Source organism: Struthio camelus, chromosome 3 (assembly GCF_040807025.1).
Source record: "Struthio camelus isolate bStrCam1 chromosome 3, bStrCam1.hap1, whole genome shotgun sequence".
NCBI lineage: Eukaryota > Metazoa > Chordata > Aves > Struthioniformes > Struthionidae > Struthio > Struthio camelus.
In genome coordinates this window covers 112,827,082-112,843,859 of record NC_090944.1, presented here as the reverse complement: position 1 = coordinate 112,843,859, position 16,778 = coordinate 112,827,082, and the positions used below count along the sequence as shown (strand labels likewise).

Genomic DNA, 16,778 nt, shown 5'->3' with positions numbered 1-16,778 from the left:
CTTTTCAAACCACTTTTAATTTCAAAATAAGATGGGATGGATCACAGAGTGATGCCAGCCATTTTTTAAATTATTTTTATTTTTTAAACTAACTCTCCCTGATAAGGGAACAACACAGGAGTACTGCAAGTCCTGTTGGGGTCATTTCCCCTGGAAGTTATGAATATGGTGTACTCACAATGTGGATAAATGTTTTATCCCAAGGTGCACTATGTTGTATACTCCCATATATAAAAAAAAAAAAAAAAGCATGTATAGAAATGCATATTTTGATGGTTGTTATATAGCTTTTAAAAAGCAGATATTCACAATTCTCAGTTTTTTTCACTCCTCTTTGGTGAAAGTCCGCATCATTTAGAAGCTCAACTGACTGTTGCGATCGCTGGAGTCTTTCCACCTTCTCCTTCAGCCCCTTCGGCGTCTGCTTCCACCTGATTGAACTTACCAATCTTTTTCAAACTCTCCAACGTGGACTTGAAAGTGTCCTTCAGGCTGTTCTCTAGAATCCACCCCTCGCTTTCACATTCGGGGTCTTCAGGATTTGCGATGCTTTCCAGGGAGGTGTGCAACAGCCGCAGGCCAACCATCACGGACATCTGTGCCATGTGATGGAAAAGACAAAGCGAGTCAGGCAAACCTCTATGTGCTCGGTGGGCCCTTTGGCAGCCCCCGCTATCGGCGGACTGGTGCTCGCCCTGTGCCTCTCCGGCCCTGCAGCCCTGTTTCAGTTCTGCGAGTCGGAGCGTGACTCTGCTCCTCTACACCGACTGTCAATGCTGGTGCAAAAGGTGCCAAACAGCTTCGTGAGACTCCGGAACGAGAGGAGCAACCTTTCCCTTTGAAGGGCCAGGAGGAGTGAGAGAGAGGTGGGAAGAAGAAAAAAATCCTCTTCCAAGTAGGAAAGGAAAAGAGTCTGCAAGCAGTGAGCACCATGGGAAGTATGCTGTGCCTCTGTCCAGTGACAGTTGATTAGCAGCTGGTGCGTGCACCTCCTTTTGAAGGAAATACCATGTGTGTGGCTGCTGCAAAGCAGCAGCTTTGTGTGGTCCTGTGCAGAAGGGGGCTTTCCAAATACCTCTGATCCACAGGGTAGAGAGGTTTTAATGGTACCACTGCTTCTGCGCACTAGATGTTCATAAAGCTGTTTACGTGCACGGTATTATCCTCTGCCAACATCCACTTATTCTAACTCTAAATATTTTCATTTCACATTTACCTTAATATGTTTGGCAAGTACATTAATCTAATTAAGGAGCTATTCATCCACCAGCATCTGTCCAGAGCAGCATTAGCGTTTGGGCCATCAGCTTGCCCAGTTCAAATTCTGTTTTTGTTCTTATGTAGATATGTGCAAGTAACGAAATCAAGGCAGGAGGTGATCTGTATCTGTTACTAGTTATATCTGAAACATATTTTTATTTGTGATAAAATATGTACCGGTCCCGGCAGCCCTGACTGAGACTTTCTTTAGTGTATGAGGGGGTGTAACATCCCTGACACCAGCAGCAGCCCCAAACCTGCCTCCAGAATGGGAATCTTTTTAACCCTTGTCTTCTAACGTTGTTCAGAACAATCTGACTGCCATCGATGTGGCGCTTAGGAAGACGAGTGAACGCTCTGTGAACTAGAGAAAGACAAAACAGCGGCCAGAAGAGCCGGCTCGGTGCAGTGAGAGAGCAGGTGGTCTGCAGCCATGATGGGGCAGCAACAGGATGAGTTCAGTCTTTTGTGTGTTTGGTAGAGCTAAGATCTGGATGGCTTATTCCCATTAACAGCTTCACAGGATTTGGTCTGTAAGCAATAACTGTTATCCTATACAAATTCTCAAGGAAGTGATTACTTCCGGTCTCCCTAAACCCTAAAAGCTGACGGGGCCGCCGTCCCTGTGTGTTCCTTACCCGCTGGCTCAGCTGAGGCTGATGCCAGCGAGGCCCCTGAAGAGCTGCCCAGGGCCTGCAAGGTGCTGCTCTGTTTGACACTTTGGAACGAGACAGGGAGGAAACAACTTTCGTGTGGGATTGCGGCATTAGGCAGCCAGGCACATCTGAAGTTGGGATTCAGCCACTTAGCATGGCCAGTTGCAAAGTCCATTCGTGGCGTTTGGACCCCTTTAAAAGAGGGGACTGCTCAAGTGTGGGCTGCTTTGGAGCATTCATTAGCTTATCTATCTGCCCCGTCATCCTGCTTATGTATCATCAGTGTTTCCAGACTCTTAGACGACTAAAGCTACTTCTGCTTACCCTCCAAATTGTCAGCTTTTTTCCTTTCACTCAAGATCAGAAAGGGAGAAACGCTGGTCAAAGACACTTCATCAAATACGTCCCTATGCAAAGGCAGCTTTTGTGTCCTGTTTAATATAGGAACATGTGACCCTTCGCTCCTTGCCCTTTAAAAAGGCTCCTAGTGACCCTGAATCTGGAAATAATCTTAAGTTTTTGTGGATGGTTTTACTTTCAATATGGAAGGTGCTTGTGTGGAAAGGTGCAGCTGACCTACCCTCAGATAAGAGTCGGACATTTTCTCTCAGTTTAAGACTTCATTTTCTTAGCAGTCCTGCTCAGAAAAGGTTTGAGCCCCAGCATTAAGAGACGGTGCAAAATGGACGTTCTCGTGGGGGAGCCTGCCTTTTCTGGTGGACAAGAATCCAGAAAGTTGGAGACAAGTATCTGGCAAATGAATCTAACATCTCCTATAGGATAGCATAGAGCCTTGGACCATGAGTTTTGCTAAAGTAAATTACTTGATAAATTATGCATCCAGAAGCCCTAATGCAGGAAGCTTTTTCATAGCCCCCCACCTATTACTGCGTGCAAGTCTTGGCCAGGACACTGAAGAGCTGCATGCTGTGCATAGCTCACGTTATCAAATAAATTATGAAAGGCAGCTGGAGTTGTCTCCTACTTCAGAAATGTCTGTTAATGCCTCAGCATGCTTCAGCTTTGCAAAGATACCGTGAGCTGTAGACCCTGCTTAGTAACAACCCAGTAGAGGAACACTGGTTGTCAGGGTTGGAAAGCCAGGGTAGTTTCACCAATTTCCCCTGGACAAACTGCCACGAAAAATTCTCGTCATTTTAGCAGCAGCTTTAAAGTTGCAGGAAGAACGAGTCTGCAGTGTTTCCCTGAAGCCGGATGGGCTGCACAGGGCCAAGCTGAGCTGGTGTGCCCCCCCGCAGCACGCTCTGCCTCTCGTTCAGCTCCAGCAGAATGAGCTTTCTGCCCTGCTGCACGGCCCCCTGCTCCTCTGCTCTGTGTGTGTGTGACTTTGCGGGGGGAAGGCAGGACAGCCCGGCTACCTTGGCTTGTGGCGATATTCAGTGGCTAAGGTTTTTTTTTTCATTCCGTACTGCTGTGGTTCCTTTTTTTAACTCACGCAGTTGCCTGACAACTTAATAGATTGAACCTCTCTGAAATTCTCCTTTTGCTGCACTGAGCTATGCTTTTATCCCCTTCCTGCTAGACTTCTGCAATATGCTACTCGTGGACTGGTTTTGAGGGCTATCAGGAGCCCACCACTTCTATAGGGTTGAATGCAGCAGGGAGTTTGCTTTCCAGCACGCAACATAGAGGGCAACATCATACTGGCGCTTACTTGCTTTGCTGGGTTCCCAGCTTCTGGAGTTCAGTTTGGGGCTCGCTCTGTTCTGCTGAGCAGAAGACGAATCTCATGGTCTCAGCCATCGCAGTGGCCGCGATCTGTCGAGCTCTGCATTTGTATACTGTGCTAAGGATTGGGTATCTTAGAAATCAGCTGTTGCCCTCCTTCCTGGCGGTCCTTGCTTTTGAAATGCTCTGCTCAGGGCAACCCTGAATCCCAAAATTTCCTCTTTTCACAGGCTGGGGCAGGTCAAAGAGCCAACCTCACTCTGCTTAACCTTCAAAAGCAAAGCCCATCTGTTTGCCAGGGTTTAGCCTGAGGCGGCTTAGGTAGAGCATGGTGTGATCTTTTTTTGTCACTCTGATAACTGATTGTCAGTCCTTCTGGGAAGCCTGCAGCTTTTGATAGTAAAAGCAGCAGGTAGATAATAATGTTTTCCCAGGAAATATGGCTTTCTGCATGTTTTCAAACAGATGCTTTAATACTTCAAAATATGTTCATTCTTCTGTGCACCTAATGTACAAGCTTAAAATCCAAATGGCCTTCCTTGAGATCCCTATGCCCATTTGGCGTGTTGCATTTTTCTGTGGTTCCAAGTACAGCTATGATTAGCATTTTTGTCTATGCTTTGTACCACTTCCCAAATATCAATATCACTAATCCAACTGGAAGAGTCCTCTGCAGGCCCCAGAAGTGGTTTTACGAAGGTGGTGCTGTGGCTGTCCAGCTGCCTTGAGTTCACATTGGCTCCAGAAGCAAAGCGAAACAGGAAGCTACTTTGCTAGCATTTTTCTTGAACTTCTTAGCAAACCAGTCAAAGAGAAAATAAAACAAGAAGTGTAAAGCTAGCATGCTAACTCCCCACTGTACTACACGCTGTCTAGAGTGAAATCTTACCTTAGCTGGGAGTCTAGACCTCTGTTGCACTTCTACTCTGGATAAAATTGTTTCCTATTCTGACCAGAATTTAAAGAAAGTGGTGATATTCCAAGGGAGACTAAATTTATGTCTGTTTTCTGCTTGTTTTCTCTCTTCAAGGTCATCAGGTTTGCCTTAAAAGCAGAGGGAGTTTGAGATCCAGCCTGGCCCCTTTATTGCAGAATATCGGGCCAGTCATAAATATTCAGGGGATCCAGTTAATATAGCCCAGGATTGCAAATGCTCGTAATATTTTTTTTTTAAAGCTCTACTCCGAGAGTCCTCTGACTACCTGAAAAAAATCTCAGTGTTTCTTTTAAAAAAGAAAAAAATGAAAAAAAAAAAAAGATTGTATTTCTTATTACTTCACAGCTTGAAAAGCTTGAAAGTACTACCAAGACATACCTCGAAGACTTGGAAATAAAACACAATACTTCTACCAATAATATTAATGTTACTATATCACTGTTATCAATCTCCCGTAAGTAGGTCCTGAGTCAGGATTTTTTGCAGCTGGCGTCAGTATTTCTGTGTAGTTTTCCCCCAAGTTTTTGAATCGCTTTCCAATGTTATACAGCTGAAACACCCCTCTCGTCAAGATCTCTTCATTAAAATTTGTGTTGAGATACCTGCTGCAGATTTCGCTTTCTCTTCTTACCAAGTAATAATATCTCTCAGCCTGGCATAGTGGTTATTTTTAAAGTAATGCAACCTGAAGCAACTTGGTGATTGTTTGTTTTCCCTCTTGGTTTACATATTATTTGGGTGGGTGATTATTTTTTAAAAAGCCTGCTTGTTCCAGGAAGGATGTAGGCCAGGGCTTGTATCAAAATGTAATGCATTTTTTAAGCTTGCATTTGTCTGAGTTTTAAAAAAGCAGGCTGAATTATTTAAAATCGGCAATGCTATTTGGCAGCAGCCGTTTCAGGTGTTATAAATGGCCTGCTTCCCGCTGTCCCCGACAGTGAAGTACAGCCCTTCCTCCACGCAGGCCCGTCCTCCCTCCGCAGCAGCCAGTGCCGCACGCGCCGGCCCTCGTGCCGCTTCCAGCCCACGCTCCCTGCTTGTCCCCACCGACGAAACACCACAGCTAGCAAATTGGCAGGCACCCGAAGGCACAAGGACACGTTTTCCTCACATTGAATAAACAGTATTTAAGCAGCAAAGCTGCACTTCAGGTTATGGGCTCCCCAACTATCTGCACTGTGCGGGATTTGCACCTTTTAGGCATACGCGCTGGGGCTTCGGGAAGAAGAATAAAATAAAACTGAACCATCTGCTTCACCTAGGCTACTTCTTGTGACCAAAACAGTTGATGGGCCTGAACAAAGACCCTTAAAACAAATGCTAATCTGAAACTGGACACTGCACATCGCTCTAGGTCTCAGGTTTATCACCACATAAACCACTAATTCCCTTTTCTGGGCCACAGCATACAGCCGTCTCTTCCCGATGTACAGGTCTGAGTACTCTCTGCTCCTCACGAACGAACGGCGATGCATGTAAAAGCAACGCAGCCTGGTGGCTGAACTCTGTCACCCTCCTCCTTCCCTACGCTGCGCTCTGCCTTTTGCCCGAAAGCTGGTATTAACACTGGTCCTTTCTTCCTGTTGCTGTTGGGATATTCCAGGCTCTGGCGGGACTGCTTTGAAGGTGGACTCTGGAAGCTAAACGCCCCCACCTCTGTTTCCCAGCTCTCTGCCCAGCCTGGGACCTTTTCAGCCTTACACAGATGTTCACTGTTACGTGGGTTTTGTCAGCTGCAGAGTGATGGTGGATCGCTTATTTTAAATAGATTTTTAACCCAGAAGTATGTGTTGGAAAACGCTCTGCCCCCACCCTTGGAACCGGAGCGTTAGCAAAGCGGGGCGGGCTGGGGTGGGGTGGGGGACCTGATGGGTGCTGATGGGTTACCTCGAAAAGCCACACCAGGAGGACGACGGCGCCCATGGAGCTCATCATGCTGGTGTAGTAGTGCAGGAGGGCTTCCCTGCAGCCGCGGCCCCAGAGGTTGAGCTCCTCCGTTTGGTAGTCATAGCTGTAGTGAGCTGAGTTGTTGGTGACCTGGTACTGGATGCAGGGTCTCGGGGAGCTGGGGTTGCAGCAGCTGAAAGGGACGCCGTCAACCAGGTACCTCCCGTCCACGTTGCTTTTGATGCGACTGTATGCAGGTAAGGGCAGAAGGAAGTATGAATACACTCACAGACACGCATAGATATAGCGGAGAAAACTTGAACAAGAAAGGAAAGTAAAGCAACGTAGATTTTCCACGGTGCTTCCTGGCCATGCGATTTCCCTGCATCCCCTGTTTATACAGTGGCACTCTTCCCAGATGTTTTCCCTTTCTAAAATCCTTTTCTACGTCACGGCTGAACAAAATCTATAATTAACTCTGCATTATTGGAAACGCAGCCTCTCTAGTCACTTCTTCGATGAAATTAATTTTTAAGAAAAGTGAATGGCAGAGAGAAATTTCATGAAGGGCAATCAGAAAAGAGTCATCATAGAATAATTAAGGTTGAAGGGACTGCTGGTGGTCACCTGATCTACCTAAATGCCAAACGCAGCCCAGGACTTATCTCCAGATGTACGACGTGCCCTGAGTTGGGTCTAATTCCCACAGATATGTATGGTAAGTGCTGCATACATTTCAGAGAGATTGGATCAGGCCTTGATTTTATGAATAATCTAAAAATCACATTGTAGAGGCTGGACTCTCACCTTCCCTGGCATTAAGGAGTCCTTTGCTCTTGAGTTCAAAGGGGCCAGAATATCCCACCATCTGTGTGACCAGAGACTGTGTAGTTCAAACCTTGAATTTACTGATTAATGCCCATTTCTGAGGCCCTATTTACTGTCTCAGTAGTACAAAGAAGTCACCAGGAGTCTCATAGGCCTAAACACATTTAATAAGGACGATATAACCTTGTTTTTTCTGTGTGCTTTGCCCTTCTACTGCTGTTGGATTAAGTTACAGCTCTCTCAGATCTTCATATAATGCTGGCAAGGTGAACTTATTATGTTTTCAAGTAGCTATTTATACCCATGGGCATACCTTCACAGTGCAAATACTCCCTTAAGTCATTGAGTGTATTTGTTATAACAGTGCAGTGCAATAGGTTAACCCTGTAGTAGCTTTCACGGTAGCGTCCTACTTCAGAATTGTAAAAATAACCAGACCACCCAACTGGCCAAAACAGTACGCACAGACACCCAAATGAAATACCATTTACACAGCCAGGCAGGGATCCCATGACATACACAAAGCTCTTTTTCAAAATCACTTTAGATATTTTTAATGTATGCAGTATATTTTACAACCAGACTGCTTCTAGTTTACAATGTTCGTCGTGCTGCCATGGAGTACAAACCTAACGAATGATGTTCTCAAAGAGCTCTCAGTAAACATCTCTTCCTCAAATGCTAGTTTATTAAAAAGTTACAGGCATTTATGCTCAATGCTCACTTTTTCTTTTCCAAAGTTTGTTTGTTCTCATGTTCATTTTTTTACTTGCGCTTACTGTGCCTAATGTCATTTTCAGATTAATACCCTTTTAAGCACTGATATCAGAGCCATTAGGTGTTTCTGGTCAACAAGCTGTTATAGTTTATATAGAAAAAATAATAATTTTTTCACACGAGGTTTAAAAAAAATTAAGCACAAGTACACATTTTCAACATGTAGGAGAATGTAAAACACATCTGCCTCTGTTGGCAGCCGGGTATTGTCACAATGCTGAAACAATCCATTAAGTGAATTTAACAATAAAATTCTAAATCTTAAGAATTTAAAATGCATGGGTTATCGGTAAAATGGTACTGTTTCTGTTTATGTCTATGAGACTGATGAATTGCCAGTATCTGAAGTGGAGCTTTAAATGTGGTATCAACAGTATATATTCAGGGGACCCTTTTTGCTAACTCAGTAAATCCAGTTGAAATCTGCTTTAGGAATAGGTAAGTTTTGACACTTTGCAGTTAGTTAGACACTTGATTTTAGGAGCAGGTATGTGTGGCTCAATATAATGAGCTCGTTTTAAGAGGTAAAAGACAGAAAAAGCAATTTTTAATTCTGTTCACCTGACATTATATATGGGTAGGAATTGCATTTTGGTACTTTATATTGTATGTTCTGGATAACGTTAGAGGGATTTGTCAGAGGAGAAAGCTGAATGCTTTGAATCCTTATTAAAGCAAGAGCAGAGAGAGAGAGAGAGAGAGAGAAAGAGAGAAATATTTTATGCAAAAACTCCTCCACACAGTGTGTGTTGTAATGTATGTTTCCTTAGCATAACACTGATCAAATAATGATCCTATGCAATACAAACTCCATTAAATCACTTACTCTTTCACTTCTTTGGAGCTGAAGTCCAGGTATCTGTTGCTGATCCACTGAATTTCAAACCAATCTCTGAAGCCATTGTTTCCACAGCATTTGAACTCAATTTGGAGCATGTCAATTGTCTTCTTCATGAAGCACCTTCCAGGGGTGTCCGTGTCCCTGTAGAACTTCATGCTGTTCTTGAGCCCATGAGCCAGGGTGCTCTCCAGAGACCCTCGCATGAGAAAGCAAATCAGAGCCACAAAGAAAATGAGGATGTTAAAAAGGAAACACAACGCCAGGTAAGGTTTCAGCAAAGGCTTCCACTTGGCAAATTTAGTGGGATCCAGAGAATCGTAACAGATTTTGCCAGCAAAACCATTGAAGGCGCAGGATAATATACCCATCAATATCAAAGAATTGGGCACAAAATGGCTTTCAGCATTGTCCATCACTTCGCTTCGCTTGCGGAGTTCGATTTTGAGGAACAGTCCCATGCTAAAAACAATGATTCCGGCAAGCACTGAAAACCAGTTCATGAGCCATAGACCTTGAGCTAGTTTTACCCGTTTCTTCTGGTTGAATTTGACTTTCAACAGTGCCATCTTCGCAATGTGAGGTGCTGAAAGTTTTCACAGTCTGAATCCTTTTCAGAGCAAGCAATTCTAGAAAGAACCATTCAGGCGTTTAAAGAGACGCTGAACGGCGTGGTATGAAGTGAGCCACTGCTTGGTCCTTCCATCTTGAGCTCCCCGAGTTAGGTTTCAAGCTAGCAAATACTCAAAGATCCAAATTAACAATTTCACATTAGTAAGAATGATTAGCAATTAGGACCTACAACTATTTCTGGTGGTTCCTTCCAAGCAAAGGAGAAACAGTCTCAAGGTTTCAAATGATTTGATCTGGATCTGCAAGACGTCATTCTAATACCTTTAATCATTTGATCCAATTTAGAGAAATGTCTGTCAACAGATGAGTGGAAATAATCCCTCATTTTACTATTTAGTAGATTTGTTCTTTCTTTTGAGAGGCTGCTTGGTAGAATGTGAAAACACAGAGATATAAAAAGAACTTTGTTACCAGAAGAATATGGATCCTCTGATGAAGAAGAAAGCAGGCTCCTAGATAAAAAAAAAAAGGGCTGCCTGAATACAGAAACACACTTCCTCTACGTGGTCCTGATTTATTCACATCTACAGCCAGGAACACCTTTCCAGTCGTTATCCTTCTCTGTTTACCCTAGATGACATCCTGTGGCTTATGTGTTCTGGAAGCAGATAAGCGTGTAGTTTACAGTGACCTAAAAAAAACTAAGCTTGGTATTTTCTATTTACTTTCAGGGTTTGTACAATCTCCAGGTCTTGACAGGAGAGAGGAGAAATGAAAGTTCAAGGAAACTCGATAAATAAACCACAGCCTAAAATCTAGAAACGCTTTTTTCCAAAGTGAGCTGACATGAGCAGCTTATTGGCTAATCATGGGGCCAAGGAGGGAACCAGGACTGGCCAAGGAGATGCGGAGAGGAGCTGCTTATGCCAGGCAGGAATACGACCCGGGGATCGGGAAGGGAGTCTCAGTCCGTTGCTGCTAGCTGGCACAAGCGGGGTGCCGCTGTGGTCCTTGGGGAACGCCACAGAGAGAGCCCGGGGGGCTGCAGGAGGCAGGGCAGGACCCACCACCCTCGTGAACGTGTGCACCGTTCACGCTGCAGCCTGGCAGCAGAGGAGGGAGACGGTCTCAGCCCTCCTTGGGCTGAGCAGCAGTTTCAGGCAAGCATGGATGCTGGGTTTTGCCCTTTTCAGTTCTTTGGGAGCTTTGCTCACTTACTTTGAAGTACGCCCTCCTGCTCCCCGTCTTGTGGCCCTCTCGCTGTGCAGAGGTTCAGGCCTACTGGGAACGGCCTGTGTTGGTTCACAAGTCACTGAGGAAAGCTCTGTCATGAAGCAATTAAACTAAACAAAGGAGAAGAAAAATCTGCTCCTATAAGCAACGAGCCAAAGCAGACAGGCAAGCGCTCAGGTGCTAATGCTGCACACTAGGAAGGAGCAATCGTGGCCTGGGGGATTGGCCGCATTTCTCCAGGTGGCTGGTAGCTCCTAGGGGGACCTGCAAGGCTCAGCCTGACCTGCAGCCCCTCAGGCTGCCCCGACTGCTTTGGGGGCATCCTCTAGCAGCTGAAAACAGAAGAGCTACAGAAAGCTCAGGGAAAAGTAAAGGGTGTTGCAGTCAGCAAGGGGAGCGCTCAAGAGGAAGGCAGCGTAAGAAATAGTTTTAAAACAGTGCACTGAAACCCAGTATTTTGACAGTCCGCCACCGCGCATTTCAATTGATGGTGCTCAGTTACTGGTGGAGAGCCTGGGATACAGGAGATTTCTTGACTAACGACAAAGGATATCCAGCCGCCACTTTTTACTGTGCTAAGTAATATAAGATTTTTTTTGATAAACCTTTCCTGGCCCAGCAAGCACCAAATTCTCATTGTCCTGAGCTCTGGAGCGGAGCTGAGCTGCCCGGGCTGCGCTGTCACGGGGACCTGGAGAGCAGCTGGTAACTGGGATTTTCTGAAATTGCTGCTCAGCGGGGCTCCGCTGCTCTTGCAGGTGAATAGCAAGTGTGTAAGAGGAAAGAAAGAAGGAAATTATCTATCTATCTGGTGCTATTCTTTTTCCATGCTATAAAGTAGATGAGAAGTGCCATTTCTCTGGAGATCCTGTTAAATATTTTTGTGCAGTAAATCATAGCACAGAAAGAACATCCCTCCCAGCTTCTCCGCAAAGTATCACATAACCCTGTGATGCATGTTGCTCCATTTCACTGACTTCTCCAGGGCTCAGCTAGGAAATACGAGATAGTTAGGAAGGTGTATTTATCTGACAGTCCTACATAAATGAACCTGAAATGACTTCCTTTCTTGTCAGTGATGACAGAGTGAAACTAGTAAGCAAAAGAGAATTGTATGTCAGGTCTGTGAATCACAGGGCTATCTATACGTTCAAATACGTTCTGCAGTGCACTTTTAGTAAGACAAGAACTAGTAAACCTGCACACAGCAGATGTAAGCCTGGTGTCACTCTGGATATTGGGACGTTTGTATTCAGGAGCACCGACGGCAGTCTGAATACCTGTTGCCTTAATAATGTAACACTCAGATGTTCACAATAAATCTGAGTAACTTAACTGATTCATCAAAACCCTAGCATTCACTAGGGTGCTTCCGGTTAGTTTGGGAAAAAAAGCAATGAAAGGACATGTAGCATACACTTCAGTGCTCATCGATCCCTCCCAAATTTCCTGCCTTACTCCTCTCCTTAAACAAAGATAACAGTTGGGGTCCTAATAAATCACTTACTTATAAATAGTTAATGCCTTCTGGGACATGATCAGGTGATTAACCTCATGTCCAGGAAGGGACACTCCAATGCTTCACAGTTAGACCTTCAAGATTTCAGGTGATACTTTGGCTCCTTTGAAGTTGTCACAGAGAACAGTCTACACAACCAAAACAACTGAGATGTGGAGACTGGCTGCATTTATCAAAGTAGTTTCAGTAATTCAGTACCAGATGGGAGCTCAGATTGGCCAAAACTACCAGGCCTAAAGATAGAGAGAAGGGAGTTACAGACAGAAAAGGGCAATCCTCTCATTCTCAGGGACGCTGTTTGCACAAGTGCTGTGCTTATCTGAAGGCAGCGCTCCCAATTTCTTCACATTTTCTAGGGTTGGGAAGTGCCCAGCTCATGCTGGGGCCCATAGGAAAATGTAGATAAACTGAACTTACAGATTCAAATTGATTACCTGAGGGCTGTTTCAAGCAGAATTACCTACAAAAAAGAAAGGTTATAGAGGATCATCAGGAAGTGTTTTGCGGTGTGGACAGCATGAAAAAGAAAGAAAACCATTTCTGCCTGGCATCTGGTCTCCTTACAAATCCTTATTTTGGCTGGGATTTGTCTTTAATTGGGCAGATTTACTAACACTTCCTACTTCCAACAGAAAACATTGCAACTGGGCTGTAACAGATAAAAGCTAAGTGCAGCGAGAATGTTTGAGTTATTGGTCCCTTCAGAGGTTGCATAGTAAACTCAAATGTATAATTCATACGACATTTTGGAGAAAAAAATGTTAGGATAAAATAATCAGATCATAGCTGATCTGCCAGAACTCCCCTTGAAAGTGTTTGAATTCAAAACACATTGTTAAAAAAATTATCATTTCTATGGATAACAATGCAATATTAATACCTTTCGGAAAAGCTATGCCTTCTAACCTAAATATAACCTACAAAGTTATTATTAGTGAACGTTGAGAGGGAGGAAAAGGTTGTTTTTAATGCAGATGATCCAACCTGGTATTTGCTATACAGCCTGCTGCCCAGTGCTCGACCAGTTGTGCTCCTTCCAAAGTCCTCAGTCCAAGTCTTCAGGCATATGTAAAAAGCCAAGCATATATAAAAGCCAAATTCTCTTTAAATAGGAACATCCTACGTACCTAAATTATGGAAGTGCTTTTAGTTGGAAATAAAATTAGTTTCCTGGCCTGATCTGTTCCTTTCACACTGCTTTGTGATGTGAAATAGGTGTTTTTCTTCGGGTTTTTATTCTCTTTCCCTGAAAGTAGTTATTTTTCATTGCAGGGAAGAAGGTGTCTGTTTCTACCCATCGCAGGAAGTTATTGTGCAAAGACAAGAAAATGGCATTTATGCAGTGCAAGTGGCTAAATCCACTGCTTGGGCTGCTGTGCACAGATATACAGATACAGTGCATACAAATATACCGGTATTACGGATAGCCACACGTATGGATGGTATCATGCAGCATGACAGTACAAGCGCACTGCTCAAGAAGCTGATGTTGCCAACAGAGACCAAAGAGCCACTGCATAGTAAGTGACCTCCTAGGTCAGCGCTTGCTGAGTTTGGCCCTAGGAACGCCCAGACCCTGCACACAGCAGCAGTTGCCCGTATGTACAGCTAGGCCTGGCACGGGTTCACAAAGCACAGCTCTTCTCTGAACTGTGAGATGCTCATTAGCAGTGTTCATTTGCATTACTGTGATGCCTAGCATGTAGGGGTTGCTGTTGAAAGAACAGGATTTATAAAATCATGTTTGTACTTACAGAAAGAGGGAAGAAATATGTCGGGAACTGAAAGAAGCTCACAAAAGCTCACAATAGTCATTATTACTGGGGAACATCTCAGCAAAACGGATGGAACCCCAAGTAAATCGGATTAATTAGAATCAGATCATGATACATCAGACAAATTAAATTAGATCATGATGTGCATGGCAATGTTGAAATTCCACAAGCAGCACAGATTCTTTTGCTATTCTTGCTGTATTTCCTAACCTTTTTACAGGATCACCCTGTATATGTTGAAATTGGCTCTTTAGTAGAGTACAGAGGGGACAGAACTGATACAAGTTCTCCTGTCCAGAACAAACGGGCAGACTAAGAAGGCTGCACGTAAGAAAAAAAAAAAGTCACATGTGACAGACAAACAGGGAGAGCCTGACAGGAAGTAGGATCTATGAGGGCAGAACTGAGCAGCTAAAGGATGATCCACAAGGAGGGAAAGAAACGTACTTGTCTGCATCCAGCTCTCAAACTAAGCAAGTCTGCCCTCCCTCAGATCCCACTCACACATGCCGGGAGAAATCCACTTGGAAAGACGGAAGTAGGAGGTGTGTGAAGGGAGGGCATAGCATGTACGGACAAACACGCCTTCTACTGAAGAACGCCTAAGTATTCTGTAACACCTGAAGCAGTCCCAGGCAAAGCCAGCAAGGTGAGATCCTTCTTGCTACACAGCTATCGCCTAAATAGGAAGAAGCTAGCCCACACTAGAATCGATTTAAATGAAACAGGGGTGGAGAAAGAGAGAATGCAAATAACTGAATTTTTGTTTCTGGCCTTCAGAGAACCAGGTGCAGACAGGCTGAATACTCATGGGCTTCAAGGGGAACCAAGGGGCCCAGCCTCTCCAGGGACTGGATGTCCAGCTGAAATGCTGGCCTCACTGAAAGCAGCAGCAAAACTTTCAGTTGCTTCTCCAGAGCCAAGGTTCTCCCGTTTGTCTGTTCTATGCTAGCACCAGATATTAACATGTGAAGCTCTGTGTAGTACTGAGTAATTGTCTCAAAACGATTTTCTTCTGTATGCTCATTTTTTGTGTATTTTTGCATTAAATCGTTTTATTTTGTTCCTAAATGCATACGATCTTTAAAAAGTTGAGCTACGTTGCTGTAGTGAATGTAGGTTATTACACTTGCTTTAAAGATTTCTGTAAGTTTGTCAACCAGAGAAGGGCTGGCTTACCAGATTGTTTTTCAAAGGTACTTAAAACGAGAGTTTGCTCTCATGATTCTCATTGGAAAATTATTCCAGACCTCAATCCTCCGATGTTTAGAAACCTTCTGATTTTCTGCAAATTGGCCTTGTATTCAGGGGCAATTTATACCTAGTTTTAGTGTGCCAACATTTCTGTGTTTATCCTCATAGCATGGTCCTAACCACGTCCCTGGCAGGCACTTGTTTTTCAGGTGCTTTTGAAGCCTATCAAAATTAATTTTTGGGGGGGTGTACATTTCGAAAGAAGTTCCTTTGGTTAGTCTGGTGGCAATGAGAAACAACTAGAGCTCAAGTTCTTGAGGAGACTTTGCCTAATACAGATTAAGGTCCTACTAATAAATTCTCCTACAGACAAAGGCAAAAAGGTGCTAATGGTGCTATTGTTTCATCCCTGGGCTGGCACTGATACTACTGACTGTGACTACCTTGGCTGCACCTGACAGTGGGTCCCTCTTTCTTATCAACTAGTAGGACAATTACCTTCCCTGAAAATGCTCTTTTGTGGGGGTGCCACAGAATACTGCCTGACCGCCTACATCCGGATGTTTTTAGTCTTCCATCCTGCTCCTACATAAGGGAAGGGTTTTCACAGCGGTTCAAAGCTGCTTTTACCCTCCCTGTAGCAAGATTGTGAGCCTGATTTTACCAGCCATCCACTCAGCCGTGAAACTTCCTCAGTACACAGGCTTGAACAAAGCCTTCACAACGAAATACCTTTTTCCCCCATGGGTCTCTGTGGGAGGGGATTTTTGGCAGTTCTCTCTAGCAGGTTAGACGTAAAGCAAAAGCAATTCTAACTCCTGACCTAGAAGAGGTTGTCAGGCAATTTTCTGCATGTCAGCATTGCTTCTCGTTCCAAGGGAAGAAACAGCGTGTGCGCTGCCCTCCTTTCCTGAAGCTCAGATTAGCAGGGACACAAAGCAGCTCTGATCAGACCAGCACTGCAGGTCTCCTTGACCTGGGAAAGACTGACAGCCAGCCAGGCCTATCTCATGAAACCAACCACTACACGAACCCTGCCCAATCTTACCTGTGATTATTTCTCGGGTACAAGCTTCAGGAGGATTCAGTAGCCCAGCAACTTGTAACTCCCTCTAACAGCGCAGTGTCCCTTGTCACACACACTTCACTTTTGAGGAGCTTTGCCTGGATGCGATGTATGGGGGGGCTCCATCATATGATCATTTCTAGTCATCTAGAAAACAGCACAAAATCACTCGCTTCACTTGTTGCAACCAGACACTCTCAGTGATCATATTTCATCACTTACATAGCTGAGCTATGACCTCCCCAGTAAATAGCTTAGGGCTGACCTGGAGATCAGAAACTATCTTCCTAATGTCTTTTGTCAGCTGAGGGGAAAGGTAACCAAATGCTATGAAGCTAAAAACACTGTGGACCAGACTCTTCCAGTCTTTCAGTGTTTAATATCTATCTACTCAGTATGCAGCTCCAATGAAATAATCTAGACAACTCTAGAGTAGTCTGGATCTGTCCAGTATCACCAGCATCTGACTTTCAAAATGTTTGTTTAACTAATGTATGTATGTGTCAACATTTTCATTAAAAAAAGATCCCTCTTAGTGGAAGAAAT

The 16,778-nt window shown here is 44.3% G+C and overlaps 1 protein-coding gene across 1 annotated transcript; it reads right to left on the bottom strand.

The window, feature by feature from the left end:
* Window positions 1–302: 302 nt before the first annotated feature.
* On the bottom strand, window positions 303–16,379 carry PRPH2 (peripherin 2). Its single transcript, XM_009668935.2, has 4 exons — window positions 16,215–16,379; window positions 8,861–9,957; window positions 6,430–6,676; window positions 303–596 (listed from the first exon to the last, which is right to left on the bottom strand). The coding sequence occupies exons 2-4, from the start codon at window positions 9,439–9,441 to the stop codon at window positions 363–365; spliced, it is 1,062 nt and encodes a 353-aa protein (XP_009667230.1). The 5' UTR covers window positions 9,442–9,957; window positions 16,215–16,379; the 3' UTR covers window positions 303–362.
* Window positions 16,380–16,778: the final 399 nt, after the last annotated feature.